The sequence below is a fragment of the Nipponia nippon genome, unplaced genomic scaffold (genome assembly GCF_047370975.1).
Source record: "Nipponia nippon isolate SJK-2023a ecotype South Korea unplaced genomic scaffold, ASM4737097v1 scaffold_11, whole genome shotgun sequence".
Classification (NCBI taxonomy): Eukaryota; Metazoa; Chordata; class Aves; order Pelecaniformes; family Threskiornithidae; genus Nipponia; species Nipponia nippon.
This window is the reverse complement of record NW_028262302.1, coordinates 25,662,806-25,686,620: the sequence shown is the minus strand read 5'-3', so window position 1 is coordinate 25,686,620 and position 23,815 is coordinate 25,662,806. Positions and strand designations below refer to the sequence as shown.

The window sequence follows — 23,815 nt, the reverse complement described above, 5'->3', positions numbered from 1 at the left end:
GGTCCTCACTGCAGCAGAGATGGCTTTAACGAAGTTAGCAGGTTGGGCTGTGTCCTGTGGCCAGAGGAGTGTGCCAGAGATGCAGGGAGATGTCAGGAGGGTGAAGCTGGGTGGAAATGCAGCAGCAGCACTAAACTCCAGGCAGGGCTGTGGCTCAGCAGCAGAGGCTGTGAAGATGCAGAAGTGCTGCTTGAGGGTTGGAGGAACACACTCTTGGTGAATTCAATGGATCATGCATAGGCAGAAAGTGGAGAATACGCAAGCATCCAGACGGGAATCAGTCTCTCCTGTGGTACTCATCTGTCATCCATCCCATGCAAAACCATGTAGAGCATGGGCAACACAGAAACAAAACCCTTATGGATTTGAGATGTGGGAGATCTCTCTGTTGCAGACTTTCAAACACAGTCTGCCTTGACACCACACCTAAAGAGTCTGGATATCTCAGACCTGAGGCTTGCTGCCAGCCTTGGAAACGGCTGAAGGTCCCTTCTGCTCATCAGCACTTCAGCCCTCAGAAATAAACCTGTTTCCTATCACCACTTGGCAGAGGTCCAAAGTTACCCATGTTGCTGGAAGGGAATGACAGCCTGTTCAAAGGGGATAATGGAAGCAGGGTAAATGCCTCCCAGATGTGCAAGGGGGTAGGGCTTGCACACCACAAGGTGATACACTGTAAGACCCTGCCCTCTCCAGCCCCACCATGACTTGCATCTCCATGACCTTGCTTCTTGACCACACTTTTTGGGGTTATCAAATGAGACAAGGCCATCCTATTTATCTCCAGCTACAACACCAAGGAGTCAGAATTTTGGAGCCAAGCTGCTCAGTCACACAGCAGCCTGCTGCTTTCCAACACATTTTAAGGACACTTCATGGGCAAAGGAGCCAGTTTTCAATACAATGTAAAGCTGTGAGGAATGTTTGGATCACTAAGCAGAGCCATCCCCTTCCCCAATGGTGAATGCTGTCACAGGGCTCTTTTCAGGACATCAACCTCTGTTTTAAAAAGCAATCTGACTTTTGACTCCTTACACCCATTAGAAAACTGTTGCATGACATGACTGCTCTGGTGTTTAGGAGTCTCCTAAATTTCCAGCCTAAATTTATTCATCACCAACCTACACCCATTAGTTCTTCTGTCAGCATCAGCTTTTGCCCCTTGAAAATATTTATAGGAAGCAATCATTCCCTTGCAGCTCTCATTTTGCTAGACTGAAAAAATTACTGTCTCTAGTCTCCTAAGGAAAGCTCTCCACTCCCTGACACTAAATCTCATGGAGAGTCTAGGACGCCTGGTGCCATGCTCTGGGAAGTTTCTTCTATTTTCTGTCCTAAATTCTTCTTTAGTGGTATGCACTTTAAGCCACTCTTTAATGTTTCTACACACAGAAATGCATTTTAGTGCAGTTCAGACAGCCCACACCATTATTTCGTTTGGCTGCAATACCATGAAAACACACTGATAGCAGTAGGTTAGTTTCCGAAGCATTATTCTTCCTGGTTCAACCATCATAATATCTGCTCTGGTATCACGAGAGGAAGAAAAATACTGATAAGCGTCAGCAATTATACAGAAATTGGAAGCATACAGCACTGTCAGGGTCAAGCAAGCAGTTACCAGAGTTTCCCTGGCAAGCACAGCCACACAGTAAATACCGTAGCAAAGAATCAAAACCAAACTACTCCAAAGCACATCCATATTTATGCATGCATACGTGTGCACACACACCTACATGCATACCCCTTTCTCTCCCAAGCTGAAATGATTAATTCTCAGCCTCTAAAATTACTGGAATCGTAATTCTAGATGACCACCACACTCAGTGCCCTGGCCCAGCCCCTGCATCACCATACTTGAAATGAAAAACTCTGTGCAAGTCATCGTGCTCACACTGAATTTTAGCCAGAGCATCCTGGCCCATCTGTTTGAGATTAAGACCACAATGGAGCAGAGCATTAATAAATGATCTGCAATTCCTACCCTCCTCCAGTTTGCAACATTGCGGGGGGGGAGGAATATTACCAACACCCAAATGCACTTTTCGGCAACAAATAACGATAATGATTTTGTTCAGCATTAAGCATACAAGAAAAAAGTTTAATGCAGAATCTGAGCACCATCCTATCTCATGAGGCTATTGTTCCAGCATGAAGAATTATATATAGCTGAGTTTTTATTAGATTAATTCAATTCTTCAGCTACTTAGACTGCCCCTGTATATCCTTTCTAAATTAAGTTTGGTTCTCTATACCTGCAGCTATGGTTATCCTGGGTATTTTCCTGTGTATTCCACTGTGAAAATCGTGATTAAGTTCATTTGTCATAAAACAAACATGATGCCATAAATGATAAATAAGCAAAGCATACTGCAGAGACTGGCAATGCAGCTCAGCTTTCTCAGTGCTCAGGGGGTGGGGAGGGTTTCTGTGTCGCTCATGTCTGAGATTAGAAAGCTTCCTAATGAAGAAATCTGCCTAACAAATGATGTCATTTCTGGCAAAGCCACAAGCCTAATTTGCAGGGAAGGGCCCAGTGACCCCAGCATCACCTCCCCAGGCATGTGGAGAAGAAGTTGACTTTGCCAGCTCTCGGGCAAGGAGGACGTGGCGCAGAGGCAGCAGCAGGGGCTGCCTGCCTGGCTCCTGCCCCTTGAACCAAGCTGCGTGCAGCCACACACCTCTGCAGGGTTCAGAGGGGGACATTCACCCCAAGGGGACATGGCCTGCTGCCACCTTCACAACATGTCTGGGAGATCCAGGGAGCCCATCCACTGCTGCACTGGGATTGTAGACACTCCCCCAACCCCTGCTCCCTTCCACCCCACTTGCACCAGAGAGCAAAGGGGATCAGTGTGACATTTACAGCCAGATTTTGTTAAATACTTCTCAGGATAAACTTTCGTATCGGACAGTATTTCACCAGCAGCCATGACAAGATCCCCAGCCCATATCTAGCTCCAAACCAACAGCAGCTGGCTGGGGTCTCCCACCACCCAGCACGGTACCATAACCAGCAAGCTGTGGGCTGTGTTTCTTGCCAGCTTTCATGTCCCAGACTTCAGGAGGTGCTAAAGAAGCCTGGCCCACCTCCAGGAGAGTCACTTCAGCACCCTGATGAGATCCAGGGCACAGGCAACTGGAAATCAGGCCCTCAGTTCTGCTGGGTGCATAAGCTCTGGGCTTACTTACCCTCATCTTCTGGGTGCTGCCTATTTTATTACCATCCCTGGATTTCAGCACTTCAAACCATGGAACGGAAGCCCATTTTCCCCATCAAGATTATTTAACTCAGGACAGGTTAAATGCTAAGCTCCCCAGTCCTTTGTCTTCTATGTTCCAGAGTGGGTTCAAATTCAGCATTCCCCATTCCCAGAAATCTCTTTGGCCAATTCTCTTCCTAACCCTTTCAGCTTAAAAAGCTTCAGTTAGTGGCTGTTCAATACCTTCCCATTAATGCAGTATTTTCTCTTCCATCCATAATGGAAGCAAGACGCAAATACATCCTGCTTCCCTCTCCAAAAGCATCATCTCCTCTCTCTAGAGCCCATCAGACATGTACTTTCTTACCTTTCTGACACACTGATCAACAAGGTTGTCCCTTCTGTCTCTAACATCAGAGCCCATTGTTCTAATTACATGCTGTCTGCTGTGCTCTGAGAAGCTGTAAATAACGAACTAGTCACAGGATCGTCTCATCTATACTGTCCTCCAAAGCAGCAGCCCCCATGGTCTCTGCTTGCAGTGCAGACAGGCTGGGGATATATTTTTCCACAGACCTATGTAACCAGCAGGTCTTTAACATAAAAAAGCAGATGCTATAGGCTTGGGTGTCTCTGTAGGGGCACAGGTCAGCACAGTATTTAGCTGATCATGGGCCATTCCCCATATACCTAACCTTCTCTCCACACCTAGCTGCATGATTGCAGCAAACTGAGAGCCAAGGTCTGCTATGCACTGTATTTTTACCTATAGTGATTTTTAGGAAGGAGATCTCCGTTTTGCAGGTATTCACATATTTGAGACCTAACTGAAAATTCAATGAAGCCAGTCTGAATTGTTTCTACTTAGCTAAAGCTTTCAGTCAGCTCACCTCCATCCCCTCTAGGAACAAAACAAGGGAGGAATTAATAAGTTTCTACAGGAATTATCCCAGAAATGGTACAAACACATTCTAGCTACAAGACCCCCTGGGAGGATCTGAACCACACAAATGCAGGCAGGAAGCCTGTGCTTAGTGCTGGGAATTTTCCCATAGACATTATTAAACAAGGAGAGGAATTTCTGCTTGAGAGCAGGGGCACGCTGCTCTTAATTCAGCCTCAGGAAGGCCCACGCTGAACTGATGCTGCATCTCTGCTAAGTGCAGGATGGGAGCTCCCCAATCGGGTTTGTCAGAACAATTACATTGGAAAATGCATTTCTAGGTGTCACTAAGTCACTGGCAACACTAGCAAGAAAGTCAGTTTAAAAAAAAGCTAACGGTCTGCTGTCCAGTGAAGGAAATACAGACAGCAATGCATTCCATCAGGCTGCACAAAAACAGCTCAAGCACCGCACAATACAGAGAGCCGCAGACGGTTTTGCGTGAAGTAGAAACTCTACGAGGCAGTGCTCCAGGTTTGTATCCCCTTTTTCTACACCATGGAGCACTCCAGGCATGTCAGAGCAGGGACAGTCCCCAACCTGCTTCCTCACCAGCAATCTGGTGCTGCACTCACTGGGCAGAGCATCCTTGCTGTGAGAGTGACCCTGTACAGCACCAGTCCAGGAAAGCAGTTACTCTTCCCATTTTACAGGTGGGAAACCATGAGACTGAAAATTTAAATGACATGCCTAAAGCTGCACTGGGAGATCAAGGAAGCAAACGGCCATCTCAAGTCACTGCTCACCCCACAAAATGGGCACCTTCCGTGTGTCCCTTTACTTGTGCACAAGCGGCTGCACTCAGCAGGAGGACTCCTTACAGCCACGGAGGAAACACTGCTGGGGGTGTGCACATATCTACTGCAGCACCACATTCAGAACAGGCCCAAGATCTTCAAAAAGGCACGTTTTAAAATTTAAAAACCTCTTTAAGGGCATTGCTCATGCATTTAGACAAAGCAGCAGCAGCACTGGAGAAGAGTTTATTGAGCTTCATCAAAGAGCGATAACAATAGGGTTTTTTTCCCCAAAAGGAAAACTCCATCATCATAGCTTAAAAGTGGAGGTGAATGGGTTCATGCAGACATCCAAGGCAGCAAGCTCCTCACTGTAGCACAGACTTTGTAACCCACTAACCTGACATACGACAGCAGAATAATAGTATCTAGCTCTTAGACAGTCCTTTTCATCAGCAGATCTAAGAAAACTTTCTAAATGCTGGTTGTGTCAGTGTTTGTAACTGCCAGGAGAATAGGAAGAGAGCAGTGAGAGAGATTTCTGAAGATAGCTTTGGAGCACCAGGTTTTGATCAGTGCCATCCTACAATGGGAAACCTGATTCAAAGGCTGCTAAAATTCAATGGAGCCATTATGCAGACTTCAAGGGGCTTTGGAGCAGAACACCAGGGATTACCGTAACTTTTACTACAATTGCTTTTACAACAATAAAATCACATGGTGGTATTACTCTATATTTGCCTTGTGCACCCTCATGTATCTAAGAGCTTAAAATGATCTCGTTGGCTGTTCCCAATGGCACATCTGCAGCACTGCTCTAGATGTTGTATGTCCAGCTGTAAGCGATCCTAAGGATCCTGCAGCAAACTGAAAAGACTTTAAAAGACCAATTTACAAAATGGCTTTTCTAAGGTTCAGCATTCATTGGTATTTTGCGCAGTGCATTCTTCAGGCCCTTAAAACAATGCCATCTGTCATGATGCCGTATTTCTTGAACTAACATCAAGAAGGACAGGATAGTTGAAAGCACCATCAGTTCAACTCAGATGTCACACCTCAATATCTGTGAAACAACAGACCTCAGCAAATAACTCAGAAGAATCATGATGCCCCTGGAGTGCTTTTTGTTGTTGTTTTTGTTTTGTTTTGTTTTTTAAAGGTAGCCTTGCTACAATATCACACATTTGTGTAAAACAGAAGTACGCTATTCAGATGCGGCAGGTCCTCTGCTTACATTTTCCTTTTAATTGCATTTGCAAACTAATGAAAGAGAAACTCATTTTCAGGATGTCATAAACAAGCAGGCTGTGAGCAGCAAAGTAATTTTAGAAGGGAGGAATATGCATCTACTGCTGAAACTGTTGATCTTTTGCAAGGAAAAGTTGAACCGATAACGCTCTTAAATTAGTGAGTGCCACTTGCTGGCAGAGCAGATCAAGCCATCTCCAGTCAGCATGAAGACAACTGCCAGCAATTCTGGTGGAAAGTGTCACACAAAACACCCTGAGCAGAAAGGGTGGCGATTTACCAGTATGCATTTCCTTACAGGTTTAAAAAAAAAGTCAAAACAAAATATATGTTGTGTTGCTTATCGCTTCAGCTAAACCATATCTTACTAAGGTTCAATTTTTATAGCAATGGAACAACTACAGCATCCAACATGGGAAGATGTGACACAAAAAAGCGTGCAGGAAAGCAAGCAGGAGTCTGTATCCAGTCAGACCATGCACTTGGAAGCAGAGAGACACAGGCTTCACTGCCTGCTCCAAAAATCACTTTATACATCTTTAATAGCTTATAAATAAACCAGTATATGAACAGGGACTGAAATTGAGGTCCTTTGCCTTGGAGGCCTGCCTGAAGCACTAGCACTTTTCATCTCCACACACAGGCTCATGCACTTACCCTGCCAGGGTGCAGGTTGTACCCAGCCCTCCTGAATACAAGGATAACGCACTGATGTCCTAGGCAAGGGGAGATTCCCACCCCATCCCTTCTCTGCAACCCAAATGAGCTGCTTTAGCACCTATTTGGCTTTTCCAGCTGCTGTGCAGGTGACCTGGATGCCAAAACCAGACCTACAGCTTCCCACTGGCAAGTTCAGCACCTCCAGACTCACCGCTGTTGTACTGACCCTGTTGGAGATGCAAGCGACCCCCAAAGCAAGAGGTGTTTGAGGAACTCAAGGGTAGGACCGCAGCTCTGTTCCCCATCACAATTTTCTTAAGATCTCACTTGTCCAACTTTAAGGACAGGGCAATGAATTAAGTGCTTTTACTAGCCCAATGCCAAGAATAAATTAATGATGTGTATTAATAATGTACAGCATTCCTACTGAAGCTAAGGCCATTTTCTGATGCATAAAATCATAAGCTAAGAATGACTGATTTTTAAATCAATACAAAATTCACTCCCCGGTACTACCGCATAAACTGTAGCTTTTATGCTGCATTTTAAATATTAGATTAAAGTGGATGGAAAACACTATTTGACTGAGAAAGTTCTCCTGCTCTTCAATCTCAGAGGTGAGCTTCAGGTTTGCAAATGGTTTTGGACCTCCCCAGAGAACAAAAACAGAAGAAACACTGAACACAGTGAAAGACCATTCAGAGCACCGAGTGTTACCTGGTAATACCCGAGCGGCGCATGCAGGACAGACACAGGGGTGTTACTTTCTTTAACACGCAACCAGCTTGATGCAGCACAGGACAACACCAATACAAGTACTGGCTGCCTCCCCTCCAAGTCACCTTGCCTGGTCCAAATCTACTTGCAGCACTCCTCTCCAGCCTCTATCCTCTTTACTTACCAGGACAAGCTCACTAAAACCAGTATGATCCTTCCCCACTATTTCTAGCGCATTGGCTTAAATCCAGGAAGACAGGTTTGTCCATCAGTGCAGGCAGAGGAACAGTTGAGGCCACCTGATATTCAGGTGAACTAGGAGAAAGGGAAGGGGGGGGACAACAACATTTTTGATCTTTAGACCTGGCACTGGAGCAGCAATCTCACACTGTGGTTTCTCACAACCAGGTCTGACCCACCAACCATCCAGCTCTTGTGAAGCAAAGAGCTGTTTAATACAAGAGAAGCACTTTAGAGACAACCAACCCTAAACCATGGAATGACATATACTTATGCCAGGTTTACCAAGTAGTTGCTCATCTTTGAGCTAAAGGGTCACATTTATGTACTCTTGTCCCTCTTTTCACCCAGGCCACAGCACTAACAGAAAAAAAAAAAAAAACCAAAAAACAAGTCCAGAGACACCAGCCAGCACTTGCCCTGGGATTCCTCTTGACCCATCTCAGGCCATAAAGTTATTGTTGTTTTTTGGGGTTTTTTTTGTTGTTGTTGCCTCTTTTTTTTTTTTAGCCTTTTCTGGTTATATCTGTAAACACAAGCACCGCACCACACAGCGGAGCAGCATTTGTGAAGCACATCACCTAAGACCGCGCACCCAGAGTGGTGGGAGGAGACCACCCAGGGGTGTCTGAGTCCAAGGGCATAAAACCTTCTGGGATGGGGCCAATGCACACATAGGGTGGAACCAGAGTCCTGGACTCCCATCTGGAACCAGTTCTGACCCACATTCTTTCTTAAACTGGGATTTAGCTAAAACCATGCTAATCAGCCCACCCAAAAAACCACACATGTGGAAACACAACTAAGCAATCAGGATGATAATGATCCAGTGCTCGAGCTGGACAGCTGTGGGCTAAGAGACCCTCACAGGCATGAACACAAGATGCACAATGGTAAGAAAGGCATCTGTAAGTGTTCCTGCTCCCAAATCTTCTTTGCTTCCACCCATGTGAAATTCATCCTCATGCTTTTCTGACAAGCAGTGGTTCTGTCTGCCTGTTTTAATTTTGGAGAAAATACACGTAACCCTCAGCTACTTTAATCTGGACAGACCACTGAAATGAGTGGGTTTCCATCAGTAAATAGCTGGGTCCTGCAAGACCTTTGCTAGTAGGAGCAGGACTGATTTGCTCTGCGTGAGTTCTTACTCACAGCAACCTTTACTGAGCACGTACCTGAACATGGGCATGCAACACCACCATTGAACAACCTCCTTTGGTTGCACCAGTCAGGAGGACTTGAGCAGTTCCAGCTCTAAGCATGAACCCCACACAGACACTTATGAAATGATAAAGGTTAACATGACTGTACTGCAGGTATTCATCACCTACTGCAATGAAGTGGGAGCTCACTTCAGTCTCCCCTTCACACAACATTGGGAAAAAGGAAGCCATGCAGATGCACTTTGGCTTGAAACAACAATATTTGCTATCCACAAACATAAGCATCCAGCAATAATATCACTGCTTTGTTGAGCTCTGCTCATTTCTGCTGAAGTGCCTAAAGCAGCTAGAAGTGTACATCCCAATTCCTTTCCACTGCTCTGCACTAAGCAAACAGGATTTTGCTTACCATTAAGATAATATAATCTCTACTGGCCCCTCAAAACCCAAGTAAGTCTGAGCAGAACTAACACAAAGGAAAAGTATATTCCTTGTAACTTAATATAAATATTGGAAACACAATAATTTGCTTTCAGGATGTGCCTCATCCTCCATTGTCTGCAATTAGATCTTATTCAATTAAGGTAAACCAGAATACCAGCTTTTAAAATACTAAATTCAGATGAGATGATTACTGTCCCTAAGAGCATAATATTCTGGGTTATAAACATATATAGGATCTCACCGTTACAGGCTCCCTAGAAATACCCAGTGCTTCCTCTCATAACATGAAACCATTGCTCCTTCAAGCCATGTCCCCAGCTGGTAGCAGGCAACAGAGCAGAGTCCTAAAATAGATATGGATATAGGACATACTCTATTTCCCAAGGCAAACTATGGGCAAAATACCATGACCATTATCATAGAATCATAAAATCATCAAGGTTGGAAAAGACCCTTAAGATCATCAAGTCCAACTATTAACCTATCACTGCCAAGTCCATCTATACCATGTCTTCAAGCACCGTATCTATCTGTTCTTTAAATACCTCCAGGGATGGAGACTCAACCACTTCCCGGAAAGACTTCCCCACTTATGGGGGAAAAAACAGAACAAAACACCAGAACAAAAAAACCCCAACGAATACACACACAGTAAACTCACAGGTTAGATGAGACAGTGACAATTTGGTGCAGGTACTGTCCAGCTTCTGTATCAACCAACAGGGTAACAGCAGTACAAGGGGACACTCACACATCTTCACAGTGCACAGAGGTGAGGACACACCATGCAAACTCCAGGGAAAACCTTTGCCTTCCTCCTCCACATAAATCCTTAGCTCTGGGCTCTTTGCAAGCTCAGAGGCAGCTGAGGGAGGCACTCTCATTTGGGTGCTAATTAGATAAAGCTGAGCTAATTAGCAAAAGCTGGTGTTCAAGTCAAAGGCGAGCCTAGAGGATTGCAGAAGAAGAAACTCTGGCATATGTGTGGATAGACGAGTACTGCTGTCTGCTGAACAGTTATGTCCTTTCTGTGTATGTTTATATCTCTTACATTAGCCTACTGGAGCGGCTATTTCTGATGTAAGCTCAGAGGTGGAAGTGGGTAGGACGTGGGATCAAGGAATTCCCTGTGGCTATGGCTTCTGCAGTGGCAGCTCACACAGATGCAGGCACCAGCCCATGCACCCAGCAGAGCCGCTGGCTCTCCCCAGGCAGCTTGAGAGATGCGGGCAGCTCTGCAAAGCCAGGCAGGAAGCCAGGCTGGAGATGCCCCTGCTGCTGCAGACAGAGCACCAGGGAGCCATGTCCAAGCAAAGGCACCTCTGCTTGCAGCATTGTGAACCCAAACCGCAGCCTCTGTGTTTGCTGCTTGTAAAACTGCACGGGAAAACCTTGGTGCTAAAGTCTTCTGCCAGCCTAGTCTCCCTGCATTAAAACAAGGCACGTAAAGCTTCCAGGGTGTTTTTTTGTTCAAACAAGACCTTTTGCTGAGCTTCCTTTATCATGTTATTCTGTGCAATAGGTACAAACAATGCATTTTGCAGGATGGCTTCAATATTGCACACACCTCGCTGTGCACAGAGAGCCATCAAGCAGATAGCCATGCCACCTGCATCATGGACACAGCATAGTCATACCAAACAACGTGGTTAAAAGTCAGATGTCTGGGAAAATAATCAAGCACAGCATGTTTCATTAAATAAATCACATGCACAACGCACCATGCCCTGGGAGGTGCATCTTATTTATAAAAAAAGCACCAAGAAATTATATATGTAAGTCACTGAAATCCAACGATGGGGTTTTTTGCAGAAGCAGCATGTGCGAGCTCCTGGCAGAAATGCCTAGCAAATCCCACAGGTTGGACAACAGTTGTACAAGTCCTCCTGCGTATATTATCTTGAGATCATTTTATTCAAGTATTACACTGCCAGTCTGCATTAATGCCAGAATGTTAATATCTAGGGAAGCCAATCTGACTAAATACCACGCTGCTCTAATGAGCAATTTTTCTGTATTCACCAGCAGTAAGGCTCTGTTGTCGAAATGTAGTTCTCCATAATTAGCACCCACTCATCACACTGCTGTGAGCTGATGTCTGAAGGCAAAAATAAGAAGGGAAGCCCGTAAAGTTGGACGTGCTCCTTCAGTGATATCTGTATTAGGGATAAAGATGCTCTATGACCCTTTTTAGCATAGAGAAAGGAGAGGGATGGAGAAAGAAGTGAAGATATCTTCCAAAGGATAGGAAATATCTCAACTGAGTATATACTGAGCTGAAGAAATCCAGCTATGCTTTTAAAGGTGTATCTATAGATACCTATAATGTCAGGGCACATCCTCTATTTTCAGCTCTCAGCTGGGTTTCCCCTCTGAGCCAAGAAATCCCAGTGATTTTCCCTCTCTTTGTGATGAGGGTTTTGGTGGGAGACATTAGTAAATAAACAAGCCTCTATATTGCACAGTTCACCTGCAGATCTTGAAGCAGTCAAAGGTTTTACAAACCTTGTTAGGAAACAGCAGCTTTAAAAGGCTCTGGCTACCCAGCTGGAGCATGTTGTTATATGACTCAGAGGCTGGTGTTAACAACCTGGATGGTTTTGATCTCAGGCACTGAATGAAGCAGAACTCTCCTACTTTTCAGCTCTGAGCAACTTTGGAGCCGCACTGAGGGTTACAAAAGTGCTTTGCCTGTGACACACAGTGAGCGAAAAGCAGTTTGAGAAAAAGACGTACTTGAATCTCTTTGGCTGGGAGGAAGAGGCTCTGCATAACCTGTTGGCACTAGCATTGGTATCCTCCTTGCTAGCTGTGTGTTAGCTTCTCATTCCCTCCCTACCCGTGAACAAAGATAGAGAAAATGAAAGCCAAAAATGACGCCATGGATTTTTCCAATTTTTAAAAGAAAAATTTTTTAGGCTTTTAGAACAGCAGCTACAACAAAATAGAGCACATTTGTGGACCAGTAAGCAAATATTCAACAGTTTAGACATCTTTTCCCTCAAATCCCTGACTAATTAACTGCTAAAAAGCTCAGGCTGAAGGAAATTATTATGTAACCAAATGTGGTAATCCTCAATACCACTTAAGAAAGGGGGAAAAAAAAAAGGATCTAAGATGCTTTTTTAGTTTCCAAATTTTAGCTTTGAAACTTCTGTGCTCTGTAACTGTTAGGGGGAAATAGTGCGTTTTGTAGTCAGTCATTTCAGGCATTAAAGAAGCTGCTCCTCCTGGTAAGTGTGGAAGGCAGCACGGCTTTGCGTGGCTTGGACCAGCCCAGAGCCCTGTCCTTGCTACTTGTCACCCCCAGGTCTTTCCTGCGGGGCCTGAAGTCTGCCCTCCAAATGCAGCATGAGGGGGAGCGCTGATGCTCTGGTGTGGGGAAACGGGGCACATTTCTCCTGTATGGGCCAGTTCAAAGAAAACTTAGGGTGGTGGGTGGAGCCCTGACTTTGGCATTTTGCACTGGCAAAAGCTTTCGTATTTTAAGACATGAAGATGTTAGTCTGTACTAAGAATGAATATGTCACTAAGGTACAATGTACAATAAGGGGGGATATGTAGGAGAGGGCCATTCACAGCAGGTTAACTCACTCTGCTTTGGCTCAGCAAGTGATGACAGGACTTAGTGAAGGGGATCAGTATATCTGCTAAAGTATTTGGCTGTCAGCAGCTCCATCCGCAAGTGATGCACTGAAAACATCAGCTCCCAATTTTGGTAGTTTTGGCACTTGTCCTGTTATAAATCTTCAACCAAAGCCACACTACCTCAACAACATCCCCATCTGCAAACTAACAATCCAGTGATGGATCAGACATGAATCCTCTGCCCAGCTCCAGGCACATGTTTTGGTAAGTTGTGAGCTTATGGAAACCATGCATACCAGCTCACAGCTGATACAGCAGGACATGCTAAATCCAATCCCCATTTAGCCCTTGATCTTCAACATGCATGAGACCAGCTGAGTCACTGCCTGTGCAAAATGGAAAACACTGGCCTTCAGTAGTGGCAATAAATATTTTCCAAATAAAAACTCACTGCATTACAGGTCAATCTAACTCCCCTTGATAAAGGCCCAGTACTGGGCATCGTAGTCCTCCCGGTCTCCTCCTACAAGAACTCTTCTTCTGCAGGTTAAGGTTATAAAGCAGACAAAAGGGTGAAAGATCATCAAAAATCAAATCACCTTCTTGTTTCTCTTCTCCACCCACCTCTAAAAAAGACAGCAAAATACCAAGCTCCAATAGATGATTTCCCTCCTGTGAGAAGATATGGAGAGAGGGAGAGAGGAGACAGAGGGTCCAAGTCAGGCAGGAGAAGTGCTAGTGGCATGGCCAACCCTGTGGCCAGCGCTGAGACATGTGTGGGGGCCAGGGCCAAGAGCAGCAGTGCAGGAGGGGTGAGACATGCCCCTCTGATACTGCTGGGATCAAAGAGCACACAGAGCATAGCAAGGTGTATTACCGGGCGTTTCCATCCACAAGGTAGGATGCTAAAAAGCCTTTTTCCATGCAATGACTGGATCATGTATAACCCTAACGGCTCCACAGAGCTTTCACTGGAAGTTTGCATGTAGCAAATAATGTAGTAATAGGGACATATTTTTCTCTCTCCCTTCCCTTTCTGCAGTTGTCTCATGTGTGAAACCAGTGTCCTTGAGTGCCTCCACTGTGCACCCATCTTTTGGCCTGATCTTATTACTCCTGTCTCTCATTTAGCAGGCATTATGCTGGTACATTCATAAACATGTATTTATAACTCCTTCAAGTATACATCAGACTATGCACAATGCCACCACTCAGCTGGCTTTTTTTTATAATGCTGTCATTTTTAGTATTTTGCTAGACCTTCCACTGTTTTGTGATAACTCCATGAAGACACACACCAGTAGGGCTAAGGAAGATAACGTTCCCACACATCTCTGCTAGCAGGATTAGGAAAAGCCTACTGATTGCTAAAAAACCCTCTCCTTTCCTTCACTACAGCAAAACAGGGGAAAGAGAGGCTGCTTGTGAGTCTGCTCCCAATAGCCATCTCAGCCTAATTAGGGTCCTGATTTGAGGAGCCATGTGAAAAAAAAAAAAGGTTTCTCCCCAGGAATGCAACAGAATTGCTCACTTATAACGATCGTGCTCTGCCTTAGCTGAGCTTAAGGAGCTGGTCCTTTATCCTGGCAGCAGGAACTTTGTGCCCTGAAGATGCAAATCCTCATTCTCAGTGCCCATGATGCAAACAGAAGGAGACACAAGGAAGCACTTGTGCCTGAGACCGTGTCTGTTTTCCCTGCCAATATTAGCTGGTCCATTAGAAGTTGTTATCTCTCCTTACCAGTTCTGCCTCATGTATCCTCAGGCCGTGATGGCTGCAACACTTATGACTCTGGGAAACAGCTCTGACAGCCAAGCTTGAGGTGCTAATAATGACATAAAGATTGGGCTGAAGGAGAAGGAAGAGTAAATGCAGTTACTAATCCATGCACCCTTTTCCAGATCTCACTGAACTGATCATAGAATCACAGAATGCTTTGGGATGGAAGGGACCTCTAAAGGACATCTAGTCCATCCCCCCTGCACTTGGCAGGGACATCTTCAACCAGATCAGGTTGCTCAGAGCCCCATCCAGCCTGGCCTTGAATGTTTCCAAGGATGGGGCATCTACCACTTCTCTGGGCAACTCGTTCCAGTGCTTCACCGCCCTCATTGTAAAAAATTTCTTCCTTATACCTAGTCTGAATCTACAACTTGTAGTAATACTTCAGAGGATGATATTCTGATCGCTGCACTAGCTGGGAACTCCACCAGAGTTCAGTGTGATCGGGATTCACTCATCACTTCTTTCACAACAATAAGAGTTTGACTCCTTCCTTCATCCAGATTGTTCCTTCCTTTGCTAAAAAAAGAAATAAGCTGAAAGTCTTCTCTCTGTTTTTTTTCATTTCAGCTACTGAACAAATAAAATCCTTTTCTTATTCAGCTCCCAAAGGCCAGCAAATACCTGCACAAACCATGTGCAATCAAAGAGCACATGGCTGATAGAGGCAGAGTTATCTGTATGGGAAAAGTGCTCACAGCATAGACCTATCTGTGGGGACCTAACAGAATCAGGAGAATGAAAATAAAACTTGTTTTTTGGAAGACACATATCTTTCATTCCCCATTACTGTCCTCACCCTGAAATGCACTGTCTGTGATGAGGGCCAAGGGTTATTCACAAAAGCAAAGAACATCCAATGTATGCAGCAATGGGCAGAAAAATCTAAAAATAAATGCACCATCCTGAGAGAAAGACATCTGGATCCTCTTAGGATGAGCAGTGTTTACTGCAAAGCAATAGTGGCGCTTGCAAATGCAAATGTGTGTGTGAATCTGAAAAAGCAACAGACTGCAGGAGCAACACGAGTGCGTGGGATGCGACACAGCATCAGCTATATCTGCTTGGGGTTTTTTTTAAGGATGGGGAAAGAAAAAACGAGTTAGTAATGCCAAGGGAATTTAGCACACTAAACCTTGTCACTACAAGGATTGATTCTGACTTGGGTGTTTAAAAGACCCAAAAGAAACCAATCAACCAACTAATTCATTTATCCTTCTACTTGACATCAATGGCTGTCATTCCCATCAAGTGTGGCTAACATCCTTTGATCACTGTGTTGAGGGGTCAATGAAACTCACCTCTAATAATCTAGATCTAACAGACAATTACAATGAGATACTTTTTTAAAAAGTCAGCCTTGGAAAGCCTTGCCCATCTCCTAAAAAGCAAGGTGGGAATTTCAAGAGCTCTTCAAAGGTTCTGTTGTGCTCACTAAAAGGAGTGGTGGAGCAGTAGCAACTGTTGTTGCTGATCCAGGTGAGGAGATACAACTGCTCCCCACTCATGCTCGGCCACCCTGGATTGCAGGTGGGTTTATTGTCTCATGCAGTGCCAATAGGACATTAGAGCTTCACCTGTCTCCACACGACACTGTTCTTAGGATAAGTAAGTGTAGCGTGCTCAAAATAGGTTCAAAATAGTTTTTGTCAGGTGGACAAGCCTGACTTTCAAGCCATAGCTTCTGAAAAGAAATGCTCTTGCAAGTGTCATCTGCCGCTGTGGTGTACATCTGGTGCAATGGTACCTTAAGTCTATAAAAACACATGCACACAAGCATACAATCCACTAACTGTAGTGCACATACTATTATTACTAATTATTTGAATTTCAATAAACCCTAGAAGTCCCAATAGTGACTTATGCTCCTACATGCTGAATGCTCAGCAAAGAAGATAGTCTTGCCCCAAACAGCTACAGTCTGAAAAGACAGAAGCAGAAACTGAAGGAGAAATGAGGAATACAAAGAAGCCATGTCAGCGTAACTGGGACCATTTACTACTTTGGTTATGTGCACCTCAGAAAAGGATCTCTCTTACTATGTGTCCGTCGAGTACCAGTCTCAATAGTGCCTTGACCTCAATTGATTTTATAAGCTAGATATGATAAGACGGACATCTTCTGAGAGTGCTCACCTGAGTTCCATGGTTTTCTGAGGGCTGGACATAAGAAACAAGCACTGCCTCGCTGAAAACATGTTAGCAAGAAATTTGCTTAGGAGGGAACTGTACCACCAGTGCCAGACAAAAAGGTTGGATTGCTTTTAACCAGACGCTGAACAGCCGCATCTTTCACAGATCTCCTCCCACTGTTTTCAATAGGACCTGTGAAAGGCTTGAACTTCTGAAAAGCTGGGAATTTCATTTGAGTTCTCAAATGGCATATGTACGTTTTTAATCTGGATCTCCTTTACTATCATATTGTTAGTTCTGAATAAATTATCCAGAAACTTGGGCCTTTTTATTGTCCCTCAGTTCTGCTTTCTATAAATACATTCATTATTTGCATGTTGTCACTGAACACTTAATACTCTGTCTCCTGTGGAGCTATGGCAAATTGTTAAGTTTGGGATATATACACTACTCATTAGCCGCTGTGGAACTAAACAATTAACTCGCATGATGTCGTCTCTTTCAGCTGATGATGAGAATAACCAGCAGCAGATTGTGAATAACAAATATCCCTATCACCAAGGAATAACCCTGTACAAATGAAGAGGAGCATCGCTTTCCTATTGGTGCACTGGGGTCTGGATGATCCACCTAGCACTTGATCTGAACTTAAGCAAACACTTGTGTGTGCTGCTTTATCCCACTGTCCTAACCACTTTATTTTTAAACAAAGAAGTTGTCAAAGAAGATTAAAAGAAGCACTATGAAATCATTTTCAGTTTTGAGCCACAGAGCAGAAGAAGACTTGATAAAAAGTCTCCATGTGTTTTCACTCTCATGCATGGTACAGAAGAGAGGGATGGGGTCAGGCAGCCTGCGCACAACGCAGGGCTGCAAACTCTTATGCTGTGCCTGGTTTTGGGAGAGTTGTGTGGCTTTGGGCACCCCACTTAATTTCTCCATCTGTTTATTCAGTTGGCCTTGATACTTCCACACCCGCTATGGGAAGAGGCAGCACACGTGAATTACGATCCATGTGATAATATTAAAGAACCATACAAAATAGGAGGAGTTGCTTATTTCAAATATACCAAACGCTAGGAAGAAATGAAAAGGCTTCTTCTATTTCCTGTCCCTTTCAAATATGGACATGGACAGAAGCACACACTTACTTCCAAGGTAATTACTCGCAGAGTGAGTTTGACCTTGCCATAGCACCATAAGATAAAACCTTTAAGCATGTGTTCTGCAGGATGTCAGATTAAATGTTCTAATGTTTTCTTCTGATTTAAATCCATGAAGGAGCATTTCCTTCCACCAGTAATCCTCCATCCATAAAATGCAACTGATCTTTAGCTTTGCTTTCTTTTTTTCTCTCTTCACATTAAGCTGCTGCAGTGAGTGGAGACGGCCACATGCTCATTTGCCTGCACCTCCATATCATCTCTGCTGTATCCCAAGTGCCCATGGTCATGCACAGCAATTCCCAATATATTTTCAGCCATCCTGGATACCTTAACTCACCAGGAAGGTAACTATGAGTTGTAGTTGTGTAACCTCGCGAGCCAAGGAGCAATGCACTAATGCATTAGGGTGTCTCTGTAGGAGACCCACTACAGCATATTGGTTATTGCCTTTTCAATAATAGATGGATTCAAATCTATTCACTTGGTTCTTAAGAAGGAACATTTTTTTTACTTTGATATTTTATAGTATCATAACATCAGCAGCCATTAAGACTACAGACTTCAGCGTCTCATTGTCCATCTGTAACACAGCACAGGGTGTCTGATCTTCAGCAGATTATTCCCACTTATGGTGTCAGTCCCAGCCCAAGAGCCCCAGGTAAACTGCGTCCCTGTGGACATCACCTTTGCATCTTGCCGCTCTGTGGCCCCTGGCTCATTCCCTGGCTTGCAGCAGATGTAGCAGTGAAAGAGCAGTGACAGGAGTGCCCCAAGAAGAACCTCTACAAGCGCACTGGGAAGGTGCAGAATGCTGATGCTCATGTCAGCAGAACCACATGCTAAAGAGGCATCAAAAGTTGCAGGCATCAAATGCCTATTTTTAATTTTCACCTTGAGCTTTAAGAGAAGTTACACATATTTATGGCTTACAGGATTTGCCCATGTTCCTTTGACCCCACAGGAGGAACAGGCCACTACTGCACTTCATGCTGAGGGCAGAATTTGGATGCCACGTTGCAGGAAGATGGACTGAAGACACAGTACTAATTCCAATATATGTGTGCACAATGCATCTAGCAAAGCAGATAGCTGCTCTGGGCAGGGCAGTCAGGCATGTTCTGATGACAAAAGAAACGAAAATTCCACCCAGGTATCCTGTTAAAACTCCTTTCACAGGTTTAATCCGGTCACATATCCCAATTCAGACTTATGTACAATCTCATGGTTGTTTCCTCCCCCTCCCCCAAAAAAATAAAAAAGGATGCTGGTCTGACTTAATGGGGAAGTAGATACTCACTCACCCCTTGAAAACTGTGCTGGGGTACATCCCTACCAAAACCTAATGAGTGAAACAGCCCTTAACTACTTATACATGAGCAGTGTAGTGGTATTTTGCACAAGGGAAGAAGTGTCTTGGGCAGTTTCTGTAGCAGGTCACTACGTTTTAGTCTGTTTAAGAGGTCTCCTACTGTTTGAACTAAGTATGTTATTCATCTAATGTGTGCAGTCAGCACCATAGCCACGTTGTATGGTTCCCTGGGCAACTAAACCTGCACTCCATGGGCAGTGGTGCAAGAGAAACGGACTCTTTTTGGTTTTCCTACTTGCTTTGGTTTTTAAGCCTCTGACAGCGGAAGCTTTGGATACCCAGTGCACCGACAGCAGGTATTTATCTGAATATGCACTATAGACACATTTGATATTTCTAGACATCCAGGGGCAACGACAGAGCTGTTGCTATAACCTGCTGGGATGCCAGGCCCATACGAGTGTATCAAATCCTCTAATTCCCTTCAGACAAAATTTCCAGGTGGGAAAGGAGGCTCAGCTCAATATATAGATGAGCTCTGCCCTCTGTGCAAGCCCTGCTCCGGCAGCCTCCATCCCTAGGGATCTTGCCCTAATTCTGCCCTAATTACTGAAAGCTGAGTGGTGTCTGGGGTCAGGCAGAAAGGATGGCCAGAGGGATCCAGCTGGATTGCTCTGCCCTACATGGCAAAGGGCTCTTGGGAATAAGGAACGCTGGTTTCTATTCCTGGCTCTGGAAAGCAGTATAGCCTCTCGGTGACGAACAGAACAACCCGCGGCAGGGCTGGGCAGATGTCGCCTGCTCACTTCACTGGCCAGCTCACATGCGATTTTATTCTTTATTGGTTTTTAAACAAGGTATTTTGTTGGAAGGACAACTTAAGCCAGGATTTTCTCATTCTTTCTCAGGCAAAAACCTTACACTTAAAATAATGAGTTCATCTTTAAAAGAACTACAGTAGGAGGCTTTAAAATGACTCAATACTGTATTCTGAAAAGAACTCGTGAATCGCTTGTGCCTCAGAGCTATTTATACACTACCTGCCAGGGAAATTCACAGATGAACGAACTAGCAAGAAACATACTATTCAAGAGAGAGTTTCTTAGGATCTGGAGTCAAAAAAACCCACATAATTACATAAAGGTTCTGGTTCGGAGGCCTCTGCTCGCTGGAGAGAAACTCTCCAACATCATTTCTCCATGTGCTGCCAACGAGGGCCTCTTCCCTCTGCCAGGGAACATCACTACCAAGGAGGTCTGGAATGCAATACATTCTAAGAATTTGTTATTGTAGCAACATTATCTGCACTATAGAGGTCATGTGAAACCAGGTTGCAAAAAATGGGAAAATGCACATGCATGTAAATACTTTGTGGCCCATAGTTGCTCTTTTCTATGAGTGAATAGTAATAAACAGAAGTAAAAATCCAGCATGCTTCCTTGCACTCCCCTTAAGAGCACACCATTAAAGGCATCATTTGGAAGGCCATGGTCTTTTTGTGTCACTTTAATCACCACCAAATATTCTCTAGAGTTTCAGCATGGGTGAAAGCTGGCTTTAAACGCGCTTGGTGCAGCCTGCAAGATGCTAGAGAAGCAGAGAGAGAAATCTCAGAAGAGGTGGAGAGGCAACACCGAGACGCCCAGCTCCAAGATTAAAATGCAGACAGGTGTCTTGTGTTAGGCTCAGGTACTTACTTCCACTGGTTTTAACAGCACCAGAATTAATGCAAGGCATGTCTCCAAATCCCCCTTCAGGGTGGTCCTGACAGCCTCAGCCTGGGCTCCTAATTAGCAGTTCAGTCCCTGCCCAGTGAGTGAAGGCAGGAGCTCTCCCACACATCCACATTTGGCACGGGGCAGAGATTAATTTCCTGCTGACGCCGACACACAAAGCAGCCTGGGATTGAGCATTAGAATGTAACTGAGGTTTCAGTGCGGCACGGTAAAGGGGAAGCACAAGAGGCACGTTGCATTGGCGAAAGGAGATCTTCTGGGGACATTCCCTGGGAGAAGGGCTTCCCCACACCTCCCACTATATTGCTGGGAAGTCCTTGGAGATTTCTTCCTCCTCTTCATCCTTCTCCTTCTCCTCCTTCTCTTTTTCCTCCTTCTCCTCCTCCCTGCAGGGCAGACAGCAGGGCAGGGGCTGTAGTGGCCTGGAATCCCAGGGGATACCCCAGTCCTGAGCCTACCCTGGGCTGCTGCAGATTATGGTTTGGATGCAAAAGCCTCAGGTTTTGTCCTCGTTGCCATACCTTCCTCTTTTCTCAGGTATTTCCTCTGCTTTAGGGAAGGGCTGTTGCTCTTCACCGTGGATCCCTCCTTCCTTGGTGGTTACATAGGCTCACTGTACAGTTTCAGCTAATGCTTCTGTCTCTTTGCCCCCACAAGTTTTATCAAGCCATAACATTGCTAACCTGTGTGTTCCCAAACAAGCACTTATTTGTGTGTGAGCTCTGCAACCTACTTAATATGCACAGGGCTGTGGAAATGATGCTTCATAATCTCTCTTGAGGCAGCCACGGAGCTCTCCGGAGGGACCGGGCTGGGACAGCTAAGGGGCACTCATCCACCTAACAAAGAGTAAAAACCATGCCGTTTACCAGATCAGCTGCATAAATATTGCACGAGCTGCAGACACAGAGGTCACCCCTGCGTCTCGCTGAGGCAGGCAAGCCTGCTGGGCTGATCTCTCCTGAGGAGTAAACACAGGCTTCGCCTCCCTGCACCGTTGCCCATGAAGGATGCTCTCCTGACAGCAGTAAGTGCCCTGTGTGGCACTGACAAGCCAAAAACCTTCATGCTCCTGCCTGCCACTGCTGACCCACCGGCTCTGAACAGTTCAGGAAATTTTCCGTCCTCTTGGACGTGGGCTAGGGTGGTGGGGGTCAGATTTGACTTGCCGAGCCTTCCCCTTTAGTCCCCCAGGAGAGCAGTTGAGGGTGTTTGCCAATAGGGAGGTGAACAAGGTGCCTGGCATGCTCAGCTGCCCAGAAAAGCTGCTATTTAAACATCTCAGGCATCTCTGGAAACCCCCACCCCACACAAAGTCAGCAGCTGCGGTCTGCTACCCACAAAGATGCAGCATGCAATGAAGCGGGTGGAGGAGGAAAGCAGTGCCAGGACCGTAAAGCCCGGCCCTGCTGCGCAGTCCCCTGAGCTGCAATGAAACTCCCACCAGAAGAATGGCTGTCAAAAGGCACAATGAGGGCAGAAACACAACAAAAGTATCAGATTTATTTCCACTGTTCTCTTTTTTGTTACAGCTGTTCTGCTCCTTGCAAGTTGCAGAGGATCTGGCAGAACTGCTGCTGGAAAATACAGTTTTTCAGTTGAAAAGAGTGGAAAAAGAACTCCTCCCTTTGTTTCATGATCAGCTGTTCTGATTTTGTGTTTGATGGAGTCCTTGTCTCATATAACTCCCCTCCGCCCTGGCAAACTCTACAATGGGTATGTTTTAAAGTCAGCAGGATTATAACCCCATGGGGACAAGTCCCTTCCTATCTACACCCCTTTACACTGAATGGCAGGAAACCAGCCCAAAAGAAAATGAAAAACAGTTGATGTAAAATTGTCTCCCTTTAAAAAGGTATTTTTAAAAATTCCTTAAGAACAGCTTCCCATTAACCTTAACAGGAGTAGTGCACAGGGAATCAATGTTAGTGGCGAACACTGCAGGCTCATCTACACAGGCAGGCACCTACGCCCACGTTTGGGCTCTGCAAGGGGACTGGATCCATTTCACAGAGAGCAGTAGCCCTGGACCACATTAGTCTTTCTTGCAAGATTTTCACGATCGACACCAGACAGGGCTCCTGAGGATGGTCAAGGGCCAGCCTTATCTCAGGCTCATCGGCATTTTTGTCCTTTAAAAGGTGAACTGCCAAGCAAATGCTTCAAATCCAGAGGACTGCAAAAATAGCAGCATCCCAGCAGGGTTTCCCTGTCTGCCTTAAGATGCCTGGCTATTTATAAAGAGAGACACAAAACAGAAGGCTGAGAGGTTTCTATAGGCTGCTACAACCCTTTGGCTCCAGAGCAGGTCAGGGCAATAAGGGCTGAGCCCCAGCAGATCTTTGAGGTCTGCTTGTTGCAGTATCCAGTTTGTGCATGGCAGTGATGGAGAGGCAGCAGGATGTGTAACGGGCAGTCAGGCACGTAATGGTTGTTACCAGGTGCTCACAGTCTAACAGGGATGGAGATAAGCACCTAATAACATAGAAAATAAAATAAGCCGTTCCAGGCTGGACTTTGAGTTTTTATTGGGTCAAAGCCTTTTGGTTTTCCTTCCAAACACAAAAAAGTTGCAATCTGATGACACGGAAATTGTTCTGGGACTACTGTCCCCCTTCTCAACTGGGGTTTCTAAGCCCCTTTCCTTTCCCTGTCCTGCACTGTGTCTCTCTGTGCTTTCAACAGCCCTAGATTAAAGAATTTCCATTTTCTGAGCAACAAATACCTAGAGATTTGGGCCTCTGGG

General features: G+C 45.1%; 1 protein-coding gene across 2 annotated transcripts in view; it reads right to left on the bottom strand.

The window, feature by feature from the left end:
• RTN1 (reticulon 1) overlaps positions 1 to 23,815 on the bottom strand; it is a 122,240-nt gene that overhangs the window by 73,451 nt on the left and 24,974 nt on the right. The window contains exon 1 of one of the 2 annotated variants that reach the window (XM_087747985.1): positions 10,017 to 10,160. The exons of the other annotated variant lie outside the window; for it this stretch is intronic. Coding sequence (XP_087604111.1) covers positions 10,017 to 10,110 — 94 coding nt within the window. The 5' untranslated portion in view covers positions 10,111 to 10,160. Of the gene's footprint in view, positions 1 to 10,016; positions 10,161 to 23,815 lie in introns of those variants that run through there. 2 annotated transcript variants of the gene reach the window in all.